General features: G+C 40.5%; 1 protein-coding gene across 2 annotated transcripts in view; it reads left to right on the forward strand.

Moving 5' to 3' along the window:
- Nucleotides 1-24,886, forward strand: part of phf2 (PHD finger protein 2) — a 44,128-nt gene that overhangs the window by 7,062 nt on the left and 12,180 nt on the right. For both annotated transcript variants that reach the window (XM_006800204.3, XM_006800203.3), the window contains exons 2-16: nucleotides 8,827-8,912; nucleotides 9,044-9,158; nucleotides 11,109-11,269; nucleotides 13,423-13,564; nucleotides 13,678-13,864; nucleotides 13,998-14,160; nucleotides 15,588-15,675; nucleotides 15,959-16,065; nucleotides 17,247-17,338; nucleotides 17,439-17,528; nucleotides 19,633-19,986; nucleotides 20,441-20,557; nucleotides 21,928-22,043; nucleotides 22,260-22,438; nucleotides 24,543-24,610. In XM_006800204.3, the coding sequence (XP_006800267.2) occupies nucleotides 8,827-8,912; nucleotides 9,044-9,158; nucleotides 11,109-11,269; nucleotides 13,423-13,564; nucleotides 13,678-13,864; nucleotides 13,998-14,160; nucleotides 15,588-15,675; nucleotides 15,959-16,065; nucleotides 17,247-17,338; nucleotides 17,439-17,528; nucleotides 19,633-19,986; nucleotides 20,441-20,557; nucleotides 21,928-22,043; nucleotides 22,260-22,438; nucleotides 24,543-24,610 (2,065 nt within the window). The remainder of the gene's footprint in view (nucleotides 1-8,826; nucleotides 8,913-9,043; nucleotides 9,159-11,108; nucleotides 11,270-13,422; nucleotides 13,565-13,677; nucleotides 13,865-13,997; nucleotides 14,161-15,587; nucleotides 15,676-15,958; nucleotides 16,066-17,246; nucleotides 17,339-17,438; nucleotides 17,529-19,632; nucleotides 19,987-20,440; nucleotides 20,558-21,927; nucleotides 22,044-22,259; nucleotides 22,439-24,542; nucleotides 24,611-24,886) is intronic.

Consider the following 24,886-nt stretch of genomic DNA (forward strand, 5'->3'; position numbering starts at 1 on the left):
ACGAGTCAATGTAGTATTCAGTCCTGGACATGCACCTCCTTCCCTCTGCACTGAAGATGGGTCGTAGATGGGTACTACCAAGGCAATAAAGGAGTGGCTAAAGAAGAAGCACATTAAGGTCACGGAGTGGCGTAGCTAGTCTGCAGACCTCAATCCTATAGACACTCTATGGAGGGAGTTGAAGCTTTGAGTTGCCAAGCAGCAGCCAAGCAACCTAAAGGATTTAGAGAGTCTGACGCAGGAGGAGAGCAGCGAAATCCTTCCACAGACGTGTAGAAGCCTGATGACAACTACAAGACACGTTGTTACTGTTGTTCTTGCCAACAAGGGCTTTTTCACCAATTACTCAAATACCTTTTTCACTTAATGACATACAAATCGTTATATAACTTTTCTGTAACGTGTTTTTATGGATTTTTAAGTGGATATTTTGTCTCTCTCCATTCAAATAAAGCCACAATAAAAAGTAGACTGTTCATTTCTTTGAACAGTCTACTTTTTAATTTGCTCACTTTGTTCATTTCAAAGTGAGCAAATTTACAAATTCAGCAGGACATCAAATAATTATTTCCCCACTTTTTCAAAAACATTTTCTGATTAGATCTTTATTGTCATTGAACACAGAGCATTGAAAATGAGTTAGGAGCTTCAGCAGTCCTCAGCATAAAGTAACATTATAAATTAAATAAAGAATGTATGGCAACTTGATAATTTAGCAATTATCTGGCAGCTTTTTGAAATCTGATGAATTAATAGCCATTACTTATTAGCCAACGTGATTGTATAAACATGTACTTATTGTATGCAATCATTCCTCCCTGCCCTGGCACACACTGACTTTACACAGCCCTCCAATGCCCTTGAAAATCATCTCTTTCTCTTTTTTTAAATGATTGAAATTTTTAAATTCTTTTTGGGGGGGGGTGGGGGGGGGGGCATTTTGCCTTTATTGGGTGGGAATAATGGAGATAGACAGGAAAGCGGAGAGAGATAGTTGGGAAGACGCAGCGCTGGGTCAGACTCTGGTCATGTGGCAGCAGCCTGCTGACCCACTAAGCTAAACTGGTGTCCAACTGGTTGCAATTTCCTCAGAGCAAACAAGTCTCAACACTGAAGGCAGGTTTTGATGACTTTGAGCTTTGTTTAACTTATTGAAATATATAACATGCCCTGCAGCAAATCTGCACTTTGTTGGACGATGTTCAGTGTGACTTATTATATGGAACAAGATACAAAACTTTTTCTGCTTATTAGATAGATGTTCCTCACAGCGGCAGACACTTTACCTAATAAAAATATATGTTTATTAGGGGTGCAACGATACACAAAATTCACGGTTCGGTTCAGTTCGATACTTTGGTGTCACGGTTCAATATTTTTTAGATACAAAAAAATGTTCATGCTTTTTTAATTTGTCATTTATTAAAATTATAAATATATATTTTAATTCAAAAGTACAGTTTTTAAATTTAATGTTGCTGAAACAACAAAGTAATAAAATAATAAATCTATCTGATGGAGAAATCACTCATCTTTGGAAAAGAGAGTTTATTACAGAGAAATGGCTCTTTCCAAAATAAAAGCTATACTATACGCTTCTTCTGGGCTATATTCTCAGCAGCATATTAAACATATCAGGTCCCTATAAGGAGAATCATGTGCTAACGGCTGTCTAAATGACTCGGGTAAAGTTTGTAGCATGCGTGCTTGTTGTTTTTGTCTGCTTCCACTTGTCTTTGCACTAGGATGATGTCGGCGTAAATGTGCAGTCATATTCGTTGTGTTCCCACTAGTGCTGTCAGCGTTAATCTGAAATGACGTTACAACACGGCAAATCTCCGTTAACAAGCTACCGCGGATCGCCCCGTGCGTGGGGCTGGACAGCGTCAACACGTTAACGAGCTAACTGCGCTAACGCACTAGTTCCCACCAATGTAATTGAGCATTGCGTGGCACATCCAACATACTGTTTTACTTTAGTCCATGACGCGCTTACCTTCAGGGTCATACGTCACATGAAGACCAAAATAGTTCCAAACGCCAGATCTGAATGAGGGTGGGGGAGGTTCAATTTGCCATGTTGCAAGGAGAGCTTAGCTTCTGTCTTGCTAGCTTGCGCTGCGCTCAGTAGATCTGCACTCGACAGTGCAGCCTAGGCGGAGTAGTCGAGCGCAGATCCACTGAGCGCTCAACACAGACAGCATCGTCAGAAGAAAAGTTGATAAAATAAATTAAAAATCTTTTATTGTTCGATACATATGCGTACCAAACCGAAAGCACTGTATCGAACGGTTCAATATCGATACGAGTATCGTTGCACCCCTAATGTTTATATATTTTGATGTACTGTAAGAAAACAGATTCTGCGAGCTGGTGATGGAGACTTGATTTCAAGAACATGCCACCTGTAAAAGTTTGCTTTATGATATAACGTCTTCTTTCACAGAATGGCTTCATCAGTGCGTCCTGGCGTTGACTGTGTTAAAGCTTTAACTAAAATCATGGTTGTGGTGTGGTCATTGCTTAGAACCACAGTTGCATTATGTGTCATTCCCACACTAGCCACAGGGGAAGGCCCCCTTTGACCACACTGGGTACTGGGGAGTTGCTGTACAATAGGTTTATATGAACTTCTTACTGCTGGATTGATTGTGGTAAAATAAATGCACTATTAAAGATAAACAGAGATTTAAAACAGGACTAAAGCTCACCGGCTTTACATAGCTGGATGTGTGGGGACTTGCATAGTACAGAAACAGTTGTCAGCAAGTCTTGCACATAACACAAGCCGAATTCAACATATCCTGCAACTGCTTCACAATAAAAGCCTGAGGAAATTTGCTGAGCATGCATGTGGCAGAATATTTAAGTCTGTGCTCTGACAGCACAGACGTCTGTGCTCTGTGTGGGGAGGGAGACAGAACAAAAGACATACTGTGGAAGAGAGCCAACGATAAATGATTAAATAATTAATTAATGATTAAATGCAGAGAGGTGTATAAACACATAGTGAGAAAGGTGACTGGAGAAGAAACACTCAATGGAATCCCCAGCAGCCTAGACCAATTCCAGCATAATAAGGGAGGATTCACAGTCACCTGATCCAGCCCTAACTATATCCTCTAGCAAAAAGGAAAGTTTTAAGCCTGATCTTAAAAGTAAAGAGACAGTGTCTGTCTCCTGAATCCAAATTGGAACCTGGAGGAGGGCTCTGACAGCTGCAAGCTATGTCTATATTCTACCGTTAAATATAGTAGGAATCACAAGTAAAGCTGCAGTCTGAGAGCAGATATTCAAGACCTTGTATGTGAGGAGCAGGATTTTGAATTCAGTTCTGGATTTAACAGGGAGCCAATGGAGGGAAGCCAATATGGGAGAAATCTGCTCTCTCTTTCTAGTCCCTGTCAGGACTCTTGGTGCAGCATTTTGGATTAGCTGAAGGCTTTTCAGAGAGTTTTTAGGACTTTTGATAATAATGAATTACAGTAGTTAAAGTTGGGAGTCATCTGCATAGCAGTAGAAATGTATGCTCTGCCTTCTAATAATAGTGCCTAAGGGAAGCATGTATAATGTAAACAGAATTGGTCCTAGCACAGAACCCTGTGGAACTCCATAACTAACCTCAGTGTGTGAAGAGGACTCTCCATTTACATGCACAAATTGGAGTCTATTAGATAGATATGATACAAACCACTGCAGTGCAGTACCTGTAATACCTACAGCATGTTCTAATCGCTCTAATAGGATATTATGGTCGACAGTATCGAATGCTGCACTAAGGTCAAGAAGGACAAGCACAGAGATGAGTCCACTGTCAGAGGCCATAAGAAGATCATTTGTAACCTTCACTAATGCTGTTTCTGTGCTGTGATGAACTCTGAAACCTGACTGAAACTCTTCAAATAAACCATTCCTCTGCAGATGATCTGTTAGCTGTTTGACAACTACTCTTTCAAGGATGTTTGATATGAAAGGAAGGTTGGAGATTGGCCTATAATTAGCTAAGACAACTGGGTCTAGAGCTACATTCTGTATTACACATAAAGTAAGATATCCAAAAGTTTCTTGGTATTAGAAGATATATAAGACTAAGACAACAGAGAGGAAGCATTTTGTATTCAGAAAATGAACATCACTGGCTTTTTAAATATGTTCAGCTTTATTTCTTAAGGTTACTTTGCAACTCAGAAGAGCAAAGTGTGTAGAATGGGGATGTCAACCTAGTCTTGAACCACATACACCCTGCTTTGGTCTCATGTGGGCTGTATAAAACCCAATAATGTTTCTGTTATTTAATTGTTTAAAACTTAATTACTTTCATCTTTTATGAATGGCCATGTGTCAGGTCCTTATCAGTAGGAAACACCCAAAATTTATGCCATTTATGCTCACGTTTTCCAGTGTGCTGGATTGGAATCTGTGCCAGGACACCCTCTTCAAGAGTGTCGTTCATTGTAAAGTAGCTCGCTTTTGTTTGTTATACTAAAAAAAAGTCATGACGAAATAATCATAAACAAATGTATTATTTTTATATTTCTTTATCTAACCGTCTTTTTCTTCTTACTAACAATTTAAATGCACATTTCACTTGTCTGGGACTTTGATAACAAGTGGCTGTAGCTCAAGAGGTAGAGCAGGTTGCTTCCTAGTTGGAACATGGGTGGTTTGATCCTTGACTGCATGCCAAATATCCTCGGGCAAGATACTAACCCAAGTGAATGTGTATGAATATCAGTTTGAACGCACAGAAAAAAGTTCTATTGTGAAAGGGTGTCTGAGGCATATTGTATTGAGTGCTCAGAGTAGAAAAGCACTTTATAGAAGCAGCTCATATACTATTTTACTGAAACCTATGCTCATTTCCAGTTTGCTTATTGTAGGTTTTAAGGTTGGGCAATTGGACGAATATATCGACTATCGTTGATGGGCTGCCCTGTCGTTGATAGTTTTTACAAGAGCCATTTATTTATTTATTTATTTGTCTATGAGTAATTTTTTTGATAATGTTAGTTGAAGCCAACAGAAGCAGTCAACAGAAATAAATAATAGCGCTGTTTTAACGGCACCCTCCTCAGAGTGCACTCAAATGCAGCAGTGATTCATTTACTCAAACTCATAACAGAAAAAATAACAGCAGTAGGCTGTGTTCAGAAAAAAAGCCTTTTATTTAAATAAAAACGTATCTGTCACTCGACACTTACTACACACTCGACCAAACAACAAATTAGCTAAAAATCAAAATGTCTCTTCCAGCAAACATTAAAAAAAAAACCCTCCAACGTAAACATGAGTCTTTTGTGTGATTTGGCGCATCTCAAATAAATAAATAAATAAATAATCCAAAAAGTAGCTACATTAATACTGAAACAAACAAGAAAAGAAGGTAAAATATTCCCTCCAAACAAAATGCATGAATTCTTTGACAGGAAATCAAGCATGTTTACTTTCTCAGGTTTTAGTAGTGTGCACAGGTGATTAACAACATTACCAGCGGTGTTGAAGACACGTTCTGAAAGGGTGCTTCTGGCTGGTACACGCAGATCTTTTGGTGCCATGTGCGACATCAATGGGAAACGTTTTTCATTTTCCACCAAACCAGTTGATTGTCTTCTCCATCTATGACCATCTCGCTGAGATAACAGTCCATTTCTCCTCCACTGTGCAATTTGGTAATTAGTTTGTCCATGTTTGGACTTCTGTGTTGTAAACGCACAAAGTCCATGCATGATTACGTTGCTCTGCCCATCGAAAAGTCTGCGCGTGCGCGAATATATCACCTATCGTCGGCTATTGGGCTGACCATTGTTGGTTGCAAAATTTTACATATCGCCCAACCTTAGTAGGTTTGTACTAAAATAGCTTTGCATTAATCACACTACACAGTAGGGGTGGGCGGTATAAACAGTATACGGTAGAAACAATGTGAATTTGGCCAGCGGTAGAGATTTTGACTATACCACTCTACAGCAATAGCGCAAGTTGATGGTGTCATCAAACTGCGCCTGTTTTTGCGCCTGTTTTGGTCAAAAGCATTGCAGCGACTGCAAACAATATCATCTCCAAATAATGCCGGGCGACAGTAAAAGCAAAGAGACGAAACACGTTTTGGAATATGAGAAAAGCCAAAAACTGCATTTCCTCCACTTCCGTAACATTGATTCATTAATGCTGAATTCTCTCCAGCTGCTCTATTCCCATGTTGTTGCAGTATATTAATGACTAACTTCGTATTGTGGATGGATTATCTCAGTTGTTCTCCTGACTGAAGTTTGGTCCGTTTACAGCATCCTGCCATGTGATTACATTTGTTCCTGACCACCGAGAACACTCACGTTAACTTTTATCGAGTGGAAAAAAAGTTAGCGTTCATCCTCCAGCTTCACTGTGTTTATGTTATGCTAACATATGGTAACATAGTTGTGTTGCTAGCGATCACGTAGCACATCATTATATACCAGGTAGTCCAACTTCAGTAACCCTACAAACGTCACTGCTGTTTAGTTTTCTGTTTTCATTTATGTTGGAAGTGGTAGTACAGCTGTACATTTAATTTGTTTCAGAAATCTCTCAGTCAGAACATGCTATATCATGTTTAGGTGGAAACTAGCGAGCTAACTTCCTGCTAACTTCTAACTCCGTTAAATTTAATAAATTCTGTTTTCATGGATGCCTGGATGTTAAACTTAATTGTTACACCTGGTAAAGCAGCAACACTGATAATTTTATTAAAGATGAAAGAATTTAGACAGTTTTTAACTCTCAGTGATGCCGCAGTGTTCGTTAGACTTTGGGACCTGAAGGGGACGGAGTTTTGGACCCAGATTACTCTGCGAGACTGCGGTAGCTGTCATGCTCTGACAATCCATCAAGCGGTGCGGCTTCGTAGCTTAGCAAAGTCGTACTAAAACAGTTTTAGACAGATTTATGAGCGCCGTGTACCAAATAAAATTGGTTTGAAGGTCAGTAAGCACAACCAGAATTCATAAATAAGGCGCACTGTCGATTTTTGAGAAAATTAAAGAATTGTAAGTGCGCCCTATAGTGCAGAAAATATGGTATACAGAAGAAAAGAATATATCACGATATATATATCGTTACCGCACATGCTTCAAATGATACCGCAATATGGATTTTAGGCCATATCGCCCAGCCCTACTACACAGGAAACCTTGTTGTCTTATATTCTATCTTAAGTATACACTTGACCACAGTGAGATACATACTGTGCACTGAATTGTGTGAACCTGTGGTAAAATGAAGAATGATATTGTAAGCATCAGTGCTGTGCCTCACACAGGAGGGTAAAAGGTCAAAGTCAGTTTCAGAACTGCTCAAATACAGCACTCACAAAGAGATGAAAGAACTTTGGTGTAGCCCAGACCTGACCCAGGTTTAAAAACACATCCTGCTCTGTTACAATCACTTTGTAAACTGAGGCAGCAACAGGTAACACGAGTGTGAATTTAGTCTGTCACTGTGAGACGTGTCTATAATTTCCTTTGTTACTGAAAATTGTGCACTTTTCACATTTAGTATGGATTTAAAGCCACTGATGTGAAAATGTCATGAAGAGCCATGTGTCCCTCTGTCCAAACACATCCACCCACTCTTCTGTGTGACTCTAGTGGACGTGAGAGGGCCTGGTAGTAAAGCTGTGGCGCTCCCACAAAGAGTCAAAAGAATACATTGTGTAGAAACTCCCAGCTCACCGAGTTTGAGAACAGCGGCTCCAAACGGGAGGAATTTGGACTTGCAGGAGTCCGGGATAGCAGCAGTTAGAGAGAGAAGGGAAGAGCTGGGCATCACTGTCATCATAACAAACCACACTAATGCTTTCTTGAAATATCTTTCAGTTTTGGTGATTTTTCCTTTGCTGCATTTGAGCTTCAAAAATCTTGTTTTTTTCTTCACTTCAAAAGTGCAACTTTTGCAACAGCAACAGTCATTTTCTCACGACTAGCAGTTTGCCTTTGTGCTAATTCAACCAACATTTCCTTTTACTACAGTCGTGCTACAAACCACAGAGCTACAATATAGACCGCGTCTGCATCTGTGTAGATGGATATTTATAGGCTACCAGTCCTGAGGTCTTGATGGCCCTCTGCTGTCTGTCAGCGTAGACCATGCATCACTTCAAAGGACCATGCTGATGTTCTTTGGTTGGTGACCACGCTGGAGTTAGATTTTTCTTTCCTCCTCTGTCCAGACACTAACATCTGTTCTTGTCGTGTCGCTACAAATTCTATTGTAGACGTATACAAAATCGATTTATGTGCATATGCTGTTAGAAAGAGCCAGAAGAAAAGTTTTGAATATTTTTCAGTAATTTAAGGGTTTTTCAAAAGGCAGCTTCAAATTTTTTACTTTTAACTGAATTTTTTTTTCACTTTTAGTCTTTTTACTGAAAAAGACGCCACCATGAGATGTCTTGACCTCCCATAGACCTAAGTATGTAATAGATAAATAATCAGGAATTCTGGCATTTTTTAACGTTAACATCTCATGAAATAGCAAAAAATTTCCTTTTTATTTACTATTTATTTTATCCCGTCTTTTCTTTTTTTACAGTTGAAAACACTGAAAGCTAAATTTGCTGCACAAGCAGTTCTTTATAATGTGGAAGAACAGACCAGTTGTTGAAATTGTACTTCATTTTAAGAATTAGGATGATTTAATCCTAATTCTTAAAATTTACATTTCCAAGATGAATAATCTACCCAAGCTTTTTCCTCGCAGCCATTGGCCACAGCCAATCACACTTTTACTTTAGTTCATGTGCAGAAGGCTGTTCCTCGCCATTAAAAAGTATTTCCTCTCTCATTTCAGCTGCGTCGATGTTGATGAAGACGATGCTCCAGACATCGACATTTATCACTGTCCAAACTGCGAGAAGACCCACGGCAAATCCACACGTGAGGAGTTGCACTGATTCAAATGATTGAAATTTGCTGTGGTGTGATCGTTCCACCTCTTCTCCTTTGCTGGAACAATTTAGATTTGATTGCTGTCAAGTTCTGACTGATTCTTTCTGTTTGCTCTCTAGTGAAAAAGAAAAAGAACTGGAGCAAACATGACACAGGCCAAAGCACAGATATCAAAGCTGTTCAGAACGGCAGTCAGGTCTTCATCAAGGAGCTCCGCAGCAGAACGTTTCCGAGGTAAAAACACAGAACAACTCCTGACATGAGAACAATCGCATTACAGTTCCTTTTTTCATGTTCTTCCTCTACAGTAAGAAAACTTTAGGCCTCTGTGAGTTCCTTTTTTGTATCTTTTAAATTTATTTTGGGTTACACTTTGTTAAACAGACGCGTTACTGTAATCCGATTACTTTTTTCAAGTAACGAGTAAAGTAAGGGATTACTATTGCAAAAACGGTAATTAGATTACCGTTACTTTCCCGTAGGAACGCTGCGTTACTGCGTTACTAAAACCGTGATTTTTTTGCGAGAATGTCTCATGACAGTGACGTAAGCAAGTGCGACGTTCGTGACAACAGCTGTGTGCAGATCAACAATGGATAATATATCGAGTGCAGAGAGAGTATGAGCGTGCAGCGTTTAAAGCGTGGAAGTACTGACCTTACTTTGAGTTTGATTCCATAAAAAGTGACAAAAACATTAGTGTCCGTTGTGCGTGGGAAGAAAACTTCTTTTTACAGCGAAAAAAACCCTAAACTTCCAAACAAGCACCGAGTGCGTAACGACGTAATGGGAAACTCACAGAGAAACTGCTGTATCCTTCCACTGACCGCTGCGGCACACCTGCACCAGGGTAAACCTCCGCCTACGCTACTCCTGCTTTACAGGTGAAAATAGCGCGACAAGACCGCTAGTCTTTGACTTTATTTATTTTCTGCTGTGTTTTACTTGCATCTATTTGAAAGACTGAGTGTAAACACACAAAAAATATTTTATGTGCTGGAATGTGCAGAAAATAGGTTTAAATGTTAAACTAATTTCTTCAAGTCAGAGAATGTTGCATATAATTTAATTTTTGCTTGATGCATAAAGTTAAAAGATTAAAACTAATAAAACAAGTTTTAAAAAGAGACTTTTCCATTTGATTACATTTTGTATGATGATTATGCAGAAAAAGTAGAATTGGGCTGAAAGATCTATCGCTTTATCACCTATTCAGGTTGTAAATCATGTTTTTTAAAAGTCACTAAGTAACTAAGTAATTAATTACTTTTGAAAATAAGTAATCAGTAAGGTAACGGGATTACTTTTTTGGGGAAGTAATCAGTAATTAGTTACTGATTACTTTTTTCAAGTAACTTGACCAACACTGGTCTAGACAGTTCCATAAGGAGGGTTAGAAGTGAAACTGTGAAACCAACTGGTGGACGTTAAGAGATGAAAAGAAAAAAATGAAAACTTAAAACCAGATGAGCCTGGTTCTGTTGGAGGTTTCTTCCTGTTAAAAGGGAGTTTTTCCTTCCCACTGTCACCAAAGTGCTTGCTAATAGGGGGTCATATGATTGTTGGGTTTTTCTCTGTATGTATTATTGTAGGGTCTACCTTACAATATAAAGTGCCTTGAGGTGACTGTTGTTGTGATTTGGCGCTGCATAAATAAAACAGAATTGAATTGATTGCTTGACTGTATCTGGCCACACCCCTACTGACCCAGGCATTCATCCTATAAAACATCACACATGGGATTTTGCAATGTGAAAAGTGTAAACAAATCAGTGTGTGTCATGTTTATTTTAACCACAGCTTCATAAGACCATCACCTGGTACAGTTTATTATAAAGAACAAATTGACTTTGTTGCTTTAATGTGTTTGAGACCAGCAGATGTGCTCAGGTGGTGTTGTAAATATGTGGCTCGACTTAAATAATATGAGAAAAAATGGTGAAAGTAAAGCTTTCTTTATAATTGAAGTGATCATATTTATGACTCAAACTGATGAAGGAATATTGCGTGTGTTGTTCCGGGTTTGAATAACTCCACTAGGGGGCACTGCCTGGTAACATTTCAAAGACCTGCTTTCAGACAGTGTCACATGCTGCTCACATAGAGCTCAGATGTGATTCTGTTTCTTCAGCTCAGAGCACATTAAAGATGTTCTCTCCTTATCTGGCTGTGTGTGCTTATTAGTGCTGATGACATAGTGGTGAAGCTCAGTGGCAGTCAGCTGACCATGGATTACCTGGAGGAGAACGGCTTCAACGAACCAATCCTGGTTCAGAAGAAAGACGGTTTGGGCATGTCCATGCCCGCCCCCACCTTCTACATCAGTGATGTGGAGAACTATGTTGGTAAGAACATCTGTCACCAAACCATACAGTACTATGACTGAAGCTAGTACTAATAACAACCACTGCATTCACAGTTACTTCTACTGAGGCAGCCGCTATTGCTCTTTCTATTACTCTTCTAACTTCTGCTGCTGGTGCATTACAACAGCATCTGTTTGTTACTACTCTATCTGCTCTTGCTGACATACTGCAGTATGTCCTGCAAGTCATATAAAAGAATTATAAGTAAAGATATCTAACAGCCCAGGACAAGTACGTGGAAGTCCACGAAGGAGAAGGGAAACACAAAGCTTACTGTGAGTACTTGCAAAATACTTGATTAAAACCAAATGGGAAAGAGAAAGGGAAACAAAACAAAAATATGCTAACAAAAAACTGTAGTGTAGTAAGATTAAAGGTAATTTAACAGTAATAATGATATTGAACGTGTAGGCTGAGCGTTAACCTTTCAGCTGACGCCAGGTTACACATGTCAGAATCGACATTTGAACAAGAAGGTGGACTGCTAAGTTGTCAGCTAATGTTAGCTAATGTTAGCGAGCTAAGTTAGCTAATGAACAGCTTAGCTAACTTAGCTAAGTGCTAAGTAGCAGCTAAAGAATACTGGAACTTCACTCACTTTAACTGAAGAACACACGTCTTTTAGCGTAGCTCATAGCATTTGTTAGCCATTCAAAGCTGCTGTTTCCAAACGTTCAAAACAGTTCACTGCATGAAACATTGTGATTATTATATTTTGAGAAAATTTAATGTGATTTGGCTTCTTGTTGTTGGGTGGAGATGCATATTATTATTGGAAGAGATCCATGTTAATATTATAGTTAGTAAGTAAGTAAAATTTATTTATATAGCGCTTTTCACAGATCACACATCACAAAGTGCTTTACAACACAGGAAATGGAAATATAAAAACAATATAACAGTAAATAAAACAATGTAAAACTATAAAACTATAAAAACAGCATAAGAAGAAATTAATCAAATGCTTTTCTAAATAAAAATGTCTTCAGCTGTTTCTTAAAAGAATCAATGGAGTCCGTGCAGCGAAGAGACAGCCACAGTCTGAAAGGCCCGATCACCACGAGTTTTAAAACGAGTGCGCGGTACCACCAGCAGTCTCTGATCTAATGACCTTAAAGCCCGAGAAGATGTATGTGGTTTCAGCAGGTCAGATAAATATTGAGGAGCCTGACCATGTAGGGCCCTAAAGGTTAGAGCTAAAATTTTAAAATGAAACCTAAAATTTACAGGCAACCAGTGAAGGGAGGCCAAGACTGGAGTGATATGCGATCTTCTCTTGGTGCCTGTTAAGAGACGTGCTGCAGCATTCTGCACAGTCTGAAGACGATTTAAGGCCAAGGCTGATTTGTCTTAACAAATCAGCCTTGGCGACTGTGGCTCAGGGGGTTGGGAAGCGTATCTGTAACCGGAAGGTCGCCGGTTCGATCCCTGGCCTCTCTGTCCTGGTCGTTGTGTCCTTGGGCAAGACACTTCACCTACCGCCTACTCGTGTTGGCCAGAGGGGCCGATGGCGCGATATGGTAGCCTCGCTTCTGTCAGTCTGCCCCAGGGCAGCTGTGGCTACAACTGTAGCTGCCTCCACCAGTGTGTGAATGTGTGTGTGAATGAATTGTGGAAGCGCTTTGGGTGCCTTGAAAAGCGCTATATAAATCCAATCCATTAACAAGTATAAATGTTTTTTGCTGTAATTCTGCGTTTTTCACTGCTGAGAAAAGTTTTGTTTGCTGACATTAGATCTTCTTCTACTCTTAACATTTTACAAAGCGTGCAGATCCCTGTTTTAACAGTCATAAGAGCTTCTTCATTTACAAACACGATTGAAGCCAACACCGGGTGTGGCTTTAAAATGCAGCACGTGTGTGAATATGAGAGGGAAATGTTGGCACAATGAATGACTAACGACTTTGTTTTGGTCGATGACCTACAACTAAAACAAATGACATGATTAAACAAAAAGCTGTACACTGCTCTCTGCGCTTCAGTAGGGGGCGCGTGTGTTCTTCTTGTCTTCTCTGTGCTGCAGACATTTTCTGTTAAACAGTTTTCCGCCTAAAGAAAATGTTTAGCCTGTAGGTGGTTACTCTTCCTTCAGCTCGTTTTATTGTCTTCCTCACCCCCGGCCTTTGTCTCAGGTCCCGACGTCAGCGTGGATGTGGTGGATGTCACGAAGCAGACAGACAGCAAGATGAAGCTCAAAGAGTTTGTCGACTATTACTACAGCACAAACAGAAAGAAAGTATTAAACATCATCAACCTGGAGTTCTCTGACACGAGGTACTAGCTCTCTGCCCGAAGGCAACGTTTGAAAAATGAGATCTGGCTTCTAAAGATGCCGGCTGCATGGAAAACTCACAGTGCTAATTTCTTTTTCTGTTTGTCTGGGACAGGATGAGCAGCATAGTGGAGAGTCCACAGATTGTGCGGCGGTTATCTTGGGTAGAAAACTACTGGCCCGATGACGCTCTGCTCGGGAAGCCAAAAGTCACCAAATACTGTCTAATCTGTGTCAAAGACAGCTACACAGACTTCCACATCGAGTGCGGTGGCGCCTCTGTCTGGTACCACGTTCTCAAGGTTAGAGAAGTGTGTCGGGATGATGGGAAGTCAAAATATATTCGGCACTGATTCTGAGTCTTTGACAGGAATTTATTTCACTCCTTTGCTCATATGATGGCGATGACGCTGGAAAATGTGATTATGTTTGCAGGGAGAAAAGATCTTCTTCCTCATTAAGCCCACCTCGGCCAACCTGTCTCTGTACGAGCGCTGGAGGTCGTCGTCCAATCACAGCGAAATGTTCTTTGCTGACCAGGTGGACAAGTGTTACAAATGCACATTGAAGCAAGGCCAGTCCCTGTTCATCCCATCAGGTCAGAGCTGGTCTCCTCTCATGAATCTAGCTGAACATGTTTCGCTCTTTTCCTGTTCTCATGAATGAATGGGACAGACAGAAGCCTTGTTGACTCAATCACAAGCAGGAATCACACTTCCCGTATCCGTGAGTCCACTGTGGTCTCAGTGATGTAAATTTTATCATCAGACGGTTAGCACGAAGGCCAATGCGGACATGCCTGCCAGTTTTTTTTCTTTCCCAAGGGTAGTTTGAGGTGTAGCTGAGCGTCAAGCAACCGACCTTCTGATCTGCTGACGACCTGCTCTTCTTCCTGAGCAGCAGCTAGAATAGAATAGAATAGAACAGAATAGAAGAGAATGCCTTTATTGTTACTATACAGGTGTAAAATGAGATACAGAGCATCTAACTTAGCTAAGTGCTGAGTAACAGCTAATAAGAAAGTCAGTATGAGCCCCTTTTTACTCATAGCTCAGCTGTTATCTTCAGCTGGTGCATCATGTATGACGTTGGCCTGATTTACACTTGTGCGGGGAATCTTTGTAGAGCCTGTATCTTCGGGTTTTTTGTTTTTCCCCAGAAGCAAATATAATTGTCCCTCAGGTTTGTACATTCCCTCACATCTATTTTCCCTCTAGGAATCTGCTGACAGTTGTGATTCTTGTATCGATGCTGTGATTATTGTTCTTTATACTGAAGCGATTATTGTTGTTCTCTCACTGATGAATTCAAAAAGAAGTATTTGGAAATGCACAAGAGGAATCAGTGGTCCAGAACAGGCCGATCACAGTAGTTGCAGACTGTGTCAGCTCCGACGTGTAGTTACATTTCTCAGAAGCTGCACCTCCCAAAGTAAACTGCAAGCCGCTTTGCAGTCCACTTTCAGCAGCTTCTTCTTTTCACGTTGTTTAGGACTTGTTGTTACTTGGTCTGATCTGATACTGAACTGCAGTGACCGATATTTTTGCCACGTAGCCTAAAATTGGACTCTCTTATTTTACGCTTATCTTGTCTTAAAACCGGTGAGGACAGATCGCCATGTGGCTAGTCATAAAACATGTATATACTGGTGCTGTGAGCGTTAATCTCGTTAAAATGACGTTAACGCCATAGACGCATTAACGCGGCGAATCTCTGTTAGCAAGTTAACGTGGCTCGCCCCGTCAGCGCCATTAGCTCGTTAGCACATTAGCACGTTGGCGCCATGCAGCCCCTCCCACAGGCCGATCTGCGTTAACTCACTAACAGAGATTTGCCGCGTTAATGCGGTTATGGCATTGACGTCATTTTAGCGAGATTAGCGCTCACAGCACCAGTATATAGGTAATAGTTCCTTAACAATAAAAATGCAAGAAATGTGTTTGTTGTTGTTTGCATTCAGAATGCTGCATTGATGTTATTCTTGTAAATACTGGATGATTGTCTTGTCTCATCTGGTTCCTTCAGGTTGGATCAATGCAATACTGACACCTGTCGACTGTCTGGCGTTCTCTGGACACTTTGTCCACAACCTCAGTGTGGAGATGCAGATGAGGTTTGGGCACCTTCCTTTTCACACACATTCATTCTTTCCGCTTGTTTTTAGTACACTGGGTTATAATGTGATCCACCGTGCCACCTGCAGACATTCCTGTGGTGATCTAGTGTGACCTTAAAGGCCTCGGTTGATATTATTCAGTAGTTTCCGATTCTTTCCTGCTCCAAATTCCACCAAATCTGTTTATGAATTCTCCCTCTTTGGAAGTACTTTGTGAATTCCATCCTTTGTTAGTAATCCGTGATGATGTTCAGCTGAAACTTTTTTTTATCTTCCTCAGGGCATATGAAATTGAAAAACGGCTAAAGGTCAAAACTCTCACTCCTTTCCCCAACTTTGAGACGGCGTGCTGGTATGTGGGGCGACACCTCCTCGAACGATTCAAAGGTGAAGTCTCAAATCGCGTCGGTGTAGTTACAGACTCCGGCTTTGCCCCGGTGTGTGGTGCTCTAATGTCAACACTCATCCTCGTTTCACTCAATATTTCTCCAGAGGAATGCGTGAACGCGGAGAAAACACAAACACTGTCAGAAATGCATCTTTTTTTCTGGGCTGCACATTCGGCATGTGGCTGCATGTCTGCAGCGCAGATGAGGAGCTGGATGCTCTAATATTATTTCAGTCATTAAATCGGTGAATCGCAGAGTTCACAGATGATTAGCTTCAAAAGGTTTGGCCCAGCTAGAATCACTTGCTCCATTACAAGCCTGTGTTTAAACTCCCTTCAGCTGGCGTGGCCCAACTGTTTATGTTTCCAGCATTTTCTGTGTATGTTCATGTGTTAAAACCAGATTGTGATTTTGTGTGGTGCACGCCACCTCCAAACTATAAAGCTCTGTCATTAATATGCCATTATTCTTTTGAAAAGCCACCTATTATGCTTTTACTTATTTTCTGTCATATGTAGTATACGGTTCAGTCATGGACACACATATTGAACGTGGCTTCAAATAATGAGTTCAGTGTATTTGCATGTAATCCTTCAGACGGCTCTCTCAGGCAGTGATTTTCTGCTCTCCTCAAAGATAGGAAGTACACCCCAATATGGTAATCTCAGAAGCCCCACCCACTAGTCCTTTGTTTGTGAGGGGCAGCCAGTCACAGGAAAGCTGGTTTACAGAAACGGTGGCCTTAAAGGGAGAGGCTTGTTTCACACAGAGCTGCGCTAGGCTCAGCGTGAGATAAATAGGGATTGTGAGTCATGAAAAGCTTCTAGTAGAGGATAATATCCAGAGTAAAGCAGCAAGATGATGGTGGCTTGCACCTTAAGAGCTTTAACATGCCGCTTGGCTGTATTGGGGTTGATCTGCACGTCTGAATTAAGGTAACAGGACAGTGTTGTCTAAACACAAAGTCGCCCTGTTGATGAGAGTCCCTCTTCTGTACACTGAGGAGTGCAGTAGCTTTATCTTCTCTCAGCTGTTCTCCTGTTTATCAAAAGGCTTATTTCAGTTAGATCCTGTAAATCTCTGTCCGTCGTGCTCATTTTAACTGCAGTAGTCCCAGCTGCTCACAGTTCAAAGGCCACAATTCACTCAGTGATAAAATTTGCATTCTTTGCTCTGTAGGTTTACATAAAGCGAATAAGCAGCCAGCTCCATACCTGATACACGGTGCCAAAATCATCAATGGAGCCTTTAGAGCCTGGACTAAAAAGCAGGTTTGGAGGCAACTAAATACAAAATAGAGTGTATCTAGTGTCATGTATCTGTCTATTTTCTTAGAAACTTTTTCTGTATTTGTTTTGTTTTTTGTAACAGGCTCTCCTGGAACATGAAGATGAGCTTCCAGAGAACATGAAGCCATCACAACTCATTAAGGATCTTGCCAAAGAGATCAGATTGTCAGAGGTATTTTTATTTCTAGGTGGTAATTTCATAGTTTTTTGGCTCCAGGAGAAATTAATGTTTCATATTATGCCATATAGCATTAATATTTATTGACCAGGTTTGTCAAAAATCTAGAGGACGATGCCTTATTTTTGCTAATCAAAAAGCTTAATATTCATATTTGGTTTTTGCAAATTAACCCTTTCCACTCAGGCCTCTCCAAATGTCAGATTTGCAGAAAAAATGAAAATTTTATTGCCATCAAGGAAGACTGATGTTCTGCAGATTATGAAGCCCTCGTCTTTCCGCTAATCTCAATGATAAAAAATACTTTACTAAATTTTTCTTTACTTTTAAAATTGGAACTTAATTTTGGCAAAAAGTTATTCTTTTGTTAGATGTGGTAGCAACTAAAAGCAAACCAAATCTTAGCAGCTAACATTTAGCCGACAGCTAACATTTAGCTGATAGCTAAATTAACCCTTTCCACTTAGGCTAACATTTAGCTGATAGCTAAATGTTAGCTAACATTATCTGCCACCACAATATCTGCCTTGCTTTGCGTCTCAGAAATGCTGCATGACAGTAAACAACCCTTAAGTTAGTTCTTGCTACTGGTAATTAATTTCCAGTAAATGTTAGCTAACATTTAGCTGATAGCTAAATTTAGCTGATAGCTAAATGTTAGCTAACATTTAGCTGACAGCTAACATTTCGCTGACAGCTAACATTTCGCTGACAGCTAACATTTAACTAGCTTATCTAGCATTAAATACCATGTTAGCGCTATGAATAGCTGTTGTTCAGATAACTTGTTACTAAAAGATTAGCTTGCAACACACAGTGGCATTGTGTTTGCAACCAAATGGTGAATAGAAAGAATGTGTTTTTATGTTTTGTTTGGATGTCTTAGTTGAGCATACATTTAGCCCAGTGGTTAAAGTAGGATTTGCCAGGTGGGGGTCCCTAGGTTCAGGTGTAGCAGAGACAACTACATCCTCCTATACATATATATAAGCTCATGTTACGTTTTGCCATTACGGGTGCTTTGTAACTTCTTGACAGTATAAAGCTGGAATTCTGCAGTTTTTACTAAAGAACATGATACACTTAAATCAATGACATCTTCTACAAGCGAGTCCTCCTACTTAGCAGCCATATTAAAAAGCATCTGAACACTAATGTTTGCATTTACCTTGAAGCATTATTTAAATTAGCTTTCATTTTAAAGGTCAGCAGGACACAAAAACTTTATGCATCGAATATTCAGAGAGTTTGCTGACTCTTCACACAGATGGGATTTTAAAAGCTTCTCCTCTGGTATTCATAAAACTTTCGTTCTATCTAGAATTATCTCATAAGTTTCAGTTTAGACTTGAGGGTCATATCTTTATCTCACAGTGTCTCAGATTTTACCGGGACAAAACCCACCAGTGACCAAGGATATCACAGTCTGCCCTGCATCAATCCAACATAGTTCATCACTGAAAACCAGAGCACAACACTGCAAACGACCTGCTCTTAATATCTAGTAAAATATTGAGGAACATGGAATTATTGTCATTTAAAAACATGTTGGAATATGAAACATCCCTATGTCAGCAACACATCATCTATAGATCCAGTATCTGAATAATAAAACTTGAATGAATTAGAACATTACATATAGACTTCCTGAGCACCTGGACCACCTGGGAATCCCTGGTGCTGTAAGCTTTGGGCAGCACAGTGGTTAGGACTGTTGCCTCACAGCAAGAAGCTTCTGAGTTCAATTCCACCATCAGGCCGGGGTCTTTCTGTGTGGAGTTTGCATTTTCTCCCTGTGTTTGCGTGGGTTCTCTCTCTCCTCCCACAGTCCAAAGACATGGAGTAGTGGGGTTGGTTTAACTGGTAACTCTAAATTGCCCATAGGTGTGTCTGTGTCCATGTTTTAGCACTGTGACAGGTAATTTTATGTAGAAAATAAAGTTCAGTACCAGGTGACTACATTCTGAAGTGTTGTAAATGATCACACCAGTGATAAAGTTAAATAATAAAAACAAAATCCTAATTTAGGTTTAATGAACTCACAGAAGGTTTAACGGCAGGTTACAAAGTCAAAAGTTGACCTTGATTTCTTTTGCAGAACACAACAAAAGCCATTAAAAGCGAAGCTCCAATTAAGGTACCAGTTGAGGAACCGTTGTCCACCCAGTCCGAGCCTGAAGAAGCCGTTTCTCCAGCACATGTCCCCTCACCCAGCAGAGAGAAGTCCAGAAAGAAAAGCTCAAAACCCCCTAAACCCCCTAAACCCCCCAAGCCTCCCAAACCTTCAAAGACGCCCAAGCCTTCAAAGGTGCCAAAGGTCAAGGAAGGAGGAAAGAAGAAAGCAAAGTCAGCAAAGGAGTCATCACCACCTCCTAAACCCTCCAGTTTTGCTGCGCTGGAGTCCCATGCAAAGGACATTTTGAGTAAAATGGACCAGCCAAAAAAGCCCAAGGTGAGCATTTAGTTATGTTGGCACTTTTTTTATAGAAATGATGGTTTCTAGTTTCACTGTAGGTCAACCGTTCTGTATCTGATTATGCTATGAAATGTTCAGCTGCTGCCTGCAGGCAGCTGTAAAGTGTTAGCATATATAACTGGCTGCACAGCTTTCCCTGCTAGTATGCATTAACTGGTGCACATGTTAAACAGGCTTTTTGTAATCAAAGAAGTACGTCTATGTCTACGTAAGGGTGGCCGTCGCTCGGTCATATACCAGGTCATCGCTTTTTAACTGCAGAGGTGTAACATAACATCTGTGAAAATGATTGCATGTATAAGCATTGAATTAAGATTTTATAGATTAGACATGTGATACACAGTTCAGTTAAACTCTTTCTGCCTTTGCAGAACAGTTTCATCGATTGATTGTTCTGTTATGTTTCTCTGTAATTGCTTTGATTTTCCAGGCTGTTAAGAATGTCCTGAGCATGTCTGAGAAGGAAATGTCAAAGCAGAACAATGTGGAAAAGTTTGATATCAGAGAGCAGAATAAAAACAAGACTGAAGCGAAATGGAAGTACAAGGTAAGTTTACCGGAGCTGTTATTTTAAACGAATGGCGGTGAAGACTTTTGCCTTGGCCTGCAACAGCCAATGCGTTTGAAATTCTTTAGGCAATAAGCTCTGAAGGTTACAAGTTGAGCAGCTGAACAGAAAAAATGCAGGACCATCCAACAAGGATTTGAACACTTCACTTCAAAGCAATCAGCCAAAGTAATGATGCGGCCCAAGTCGCACATTTGAGGCCTGCACCTCATCAGGGCTTCTCCAGAAACGTCCGCCCTCCCAGAGTTTACCTAATGGAATTACGCCATGTCCATATCCAGTGCATTCCATCTAAGTATTTACATATGCCCCCATCTCCTTTTAAAGCGTGTTGTGTCGTTATTGTAGAACAACAGGAGGAAGTTTTTAGCGGGGAGAAAAAGAAAGTGTAATTTTGGTGAACTGAAGACATTAGAGGGCTTTAGTTTCTTGGAAAATAAAATGCCAAACTGCTGTGGAATGTATTAAACCCCTCCAAGGACCTGCTGCTCGTTCACATCAGGCCAAACATTTACAGATGGGGAAGAGACCCCGTTAGACCTTTACCAAGGTCACTGACGACCACATCTTCACTTGCGATCGCTGTTCGTTTGTGAAGCGGCTCGCAGCTTCTCTGTTAGGTCTAGAAAGCTCATCGGTGTCGCGCGGCAGTGTGAAATTTCTGCTTCAGATTATAGCGCGTAGGAAACAAAAACAGCTGAGGAGTGAATATTTGAAAATGTGAAAATGGATGTTCTTGGGTTTCAGTTAATTACAGCGTGATCAGCGGGGACTTTCATGGCAGTCGTTCTGCATTCCTCTTTGTGGATTTGGTTTAGTGAAAATTGGGTCAGAAAATTTGACCTGTTGGGTTTAACATCATGAGGTACTCACTCTTTTAACAGCAAGGTTTATTTTAAGAGTTGATGAAACCGTTAATGACAGCGTCTTTTTTTAAATTCTGATTGTTTAACAGGTTTCCTAAAGTACACAAGGACCGAGAATCTTTATGTGCCAAGTTTTAGATCATTTCTTCATTTATACGATTACTTTTTTAAGTTCCAGTTAGCTACATTTACATTAAAGTGTAAAAATGAAGGCATGAGACAGACTTTAAACTTCAGCTAGAATCAAAACAGTGAGCTAAGAGAGGCTCAGATCCTCTGCAGAACTGAGGGAACGTAGCTATATGCAATTAATCTTTCCTTTGAAATAAAAGTACAGAGTCGGTTTAAACTGGCATGAAGTGTTCTCATTAATGCAGCGAACCAGAAATAGTGACACCAAGATATCTGTCATCCTCTCTGTTCTTTAACATAACGCTGATTACTTTTAGCTTCTCTGACATTATTTTCCTTGGACTGTTGCAGAATAGTAAACCCGATTCCCTGCTGAAGATGGAGGAGGAATGCAAGTTTGACAGAACACTGCTGTCAAGCAATAAAGACAGATTCAGCTTTACTATGTCTCACAGGAAACTGCTGAGGTATGTATGGAACGGCTGCGATCGCCACGTAAGTGTTCGACTTCAGGTCTTTGAAGAGACGAGCACGCCAGCTTTCTCATGTGGTGTGTTTTGGTGATTGTAGAGCCATGTGGCTATCAGCAGCATATCCATTAGAGCTAATTCAAGGACTTCTCGCTGCGAGCGCCTGGCTGAGCCTCGTATCGCTCGCTTATTGTCCTGCGGTTTCATTTTCAGCTCCAAGACCCTGAAACCTCAGACCAACTCAAGTGTTTTTGGATCATTACAAAACCTAAAAGAGGACAAAACCAAGCCAGTGATAGACGAGTATGAGTACGTCTCAGATGAAGGCGAGCTGAAGATTGACGAATTCCCCATCAGGCGGAAAAAGAACACGGTTAAGAGAGATCTTTCCTGTGAGTATTTTGGGCTTATTTGGTTCGTGTTTCACTTTGTTTAAATTATCACGTTAGACTGGGCAATTTTCAGAGTATCAGCTTCAATGTGTATGTATCGAAAAGTGCCAAAGATTTACTCAGCGTTAGACTTGAAGTTGATATACTCTTGATCTGGTATTTCCTGTTCTAAATTAAAAACACATTTAGGGGCATGTTTTAGCTGTAAAATGATTTTTTAAGGCAGATGCATTAAACAGTTCGGTTTATTTTTGTACATAAATAACGGTTAAAGCCGGGCTTTTGTTCAACCACTCTGACATTTCAGTTTTTGCTTAACATCTGGAAAAAAAAGCTTTGTTTGAGAGATTAAGAACTGTGACAACATCAGCCTACGCGGCACAAAGCATCACTGCTGTTTTGATTGCTGACCTGACTGTAAAATTACTACTTTTTTAATGACATAATTATCAGACGATCGACTTTTCAGTAAAATTACAAAAAAGAAAAAAAATCTCGGCAATTCAAATCAAATTACTTGCATTTACATAATGTGATGTTAAAGAAGTTTTGTCACGAGTTGGTATATATATAAATGGTAAATGGCCTGTATTTGTATAGCGCTTTTACTAGTCCCCCCTAGGGACCCCAAAGCGCTTTACACACCCAGTCATCCACCCATTCACACACTGGTGGAGGCAGCTACAGTTGTAGCCACAGCTGCCCTGGGGCAGACTGACAGAAGCGAGGCTGCCATATTGCGCCATCGGCCCTTCTGGCCAACACCAGTAGGCAACGGGTGAAGTGTCTTGCCCAAGGACACAACGACAGAGACTACTCGAGCCGGGGCTCGAACCGGCAACCTTCCGATTACAAGGCGAACTCCCAACTCTTGAGCCACGATCGCCCAGCATATATACAGCTCGTTTGTGACTGTAGCTGAAGGAAATTCAGCTAAAGATGAAGTATGACTAACAAAAGTGTCCACTTTAACTCTAAAAATCTCTAACTTGTGGTAGCACGAGTTACCACAGCGTTGTTGTTAGTAGGGATGGGTATCGTTTAGGTTTTATCCGATACCAGTACCAAACCGGTACTTTTGAAACGGTGCTGGTGCTTAAACGGTGCTTAAAGAATGGAGAACACAAACTTTGTCCAAAAACCTCTCATGTTCAGCTGTTTTTTTGTAAAAAGATAACAATGTTAGCCTTTTCTGCAGCTATGGGGCATATATGGTATCACTCTTGGCTGGAAGCAGTGCTTAAACAATGGAAAAAACACAAACTTTGTCCAAAAACCTCTCATGTTTAACTGTTTTCCACTTTCTTTTGGTCATTTTAGCCTTTTTGTCCAGGGTGAAGGGAGTATCTGCCATCAAACAAGAAGACAGCTGCATGTAGCTATGATGATGTTTGCTAGTTCAACTTACATGCATTAATGTAATAACGTGGTTAGCCTACTCAACGTAAATTACACACGAACAACATTAAGCTACTCACGCAGAGAAGAACGGCTGCTGCATCATCATCCTCATCATTTCTGCTACACTGGCAGGGCTAGGGGCCAGGACTCTCCTCTTCGGGTTTTTGGGGGATGTTGCTAACTCCGGGTCGATAACAGGCACCACACCTGCAGTAGATGTGCTCGGTGTGAGGTCTCGCAGCAAGCTATCAAATACGGCGCATTTCTCGGCTTTAAAAAAAACACTATGCGTCGCCAGGTGTTTCATCAGATTTGAGGTGTTACCTCCTTTGACAGCATCACAGTGTCAGCTTAAAGCACTTGTTGCAGCTGCTGAGTTTGCATCTTTTGCTGTGAAGTACAGTCAGACTTTTGACCGCTTCGCCTTGGGCATTTTTTAATCTGTAGCTCTGCTCTAAAAGAACGTACGTACCTGGACCCGCCTACTATCCTCGGAAACCTAAAATGATTGGCTAGAATCCAAAGTGTATCACAGCTCAGGGGAAAAAAAAGCACCGAAATGTGCGCTGCTTTTTGGTCTGGTGCCATAATGGTACCGGATACCGGTACCCATCCCTAGTTGTTAGTCTTATTGGAAGACTAGTCTTAAAATGTTACTAATTCCGATGTTATGTTGCTGATTGTTACATTTGTTTTTCCCTAGTTTTATCAGACATCAGAGAACCTATTCAGCCAGCCAAAAAAACAAAGTTTCAACCCTCGGTGACTAAGGTACGTACGACATCACCTGTATCTGCTATTCCCAAACGTTGGAACACTGAGGCCCAGCTTGAAAATCGTCAGCCTCCCACCTTTAATGAGAAAAATAATCAATACAAAATTAGGATTTAGTGCTTAAATCTTTGTTTAGGTTGATTCTCAATAAACAGTTGTCCTTTTGCAAACTGCAGTAAGATATAAGCTCCAGTTCTGCACCTTTGTTTTATTATATATGATGACATTTTAAACTAAGCTTTAACATGTGAACATCAGTATTTATGAGAAATT

Source organism: Neolamprologus brichardi, chromosome 5 (assembly GCF_056152115.1).
Source record: "Neolamprologus brichardi isolate AB-2024 chromosome 5, ASM5615211v1, whole genome shotgun sequence".
Taxonomy (NCBI): Eukaryota; Metazoa; Chordata; class Actinopteri; order Cichliformes; family Cichlidae; genus Neolamprologus; species Neolamprologus brichardi.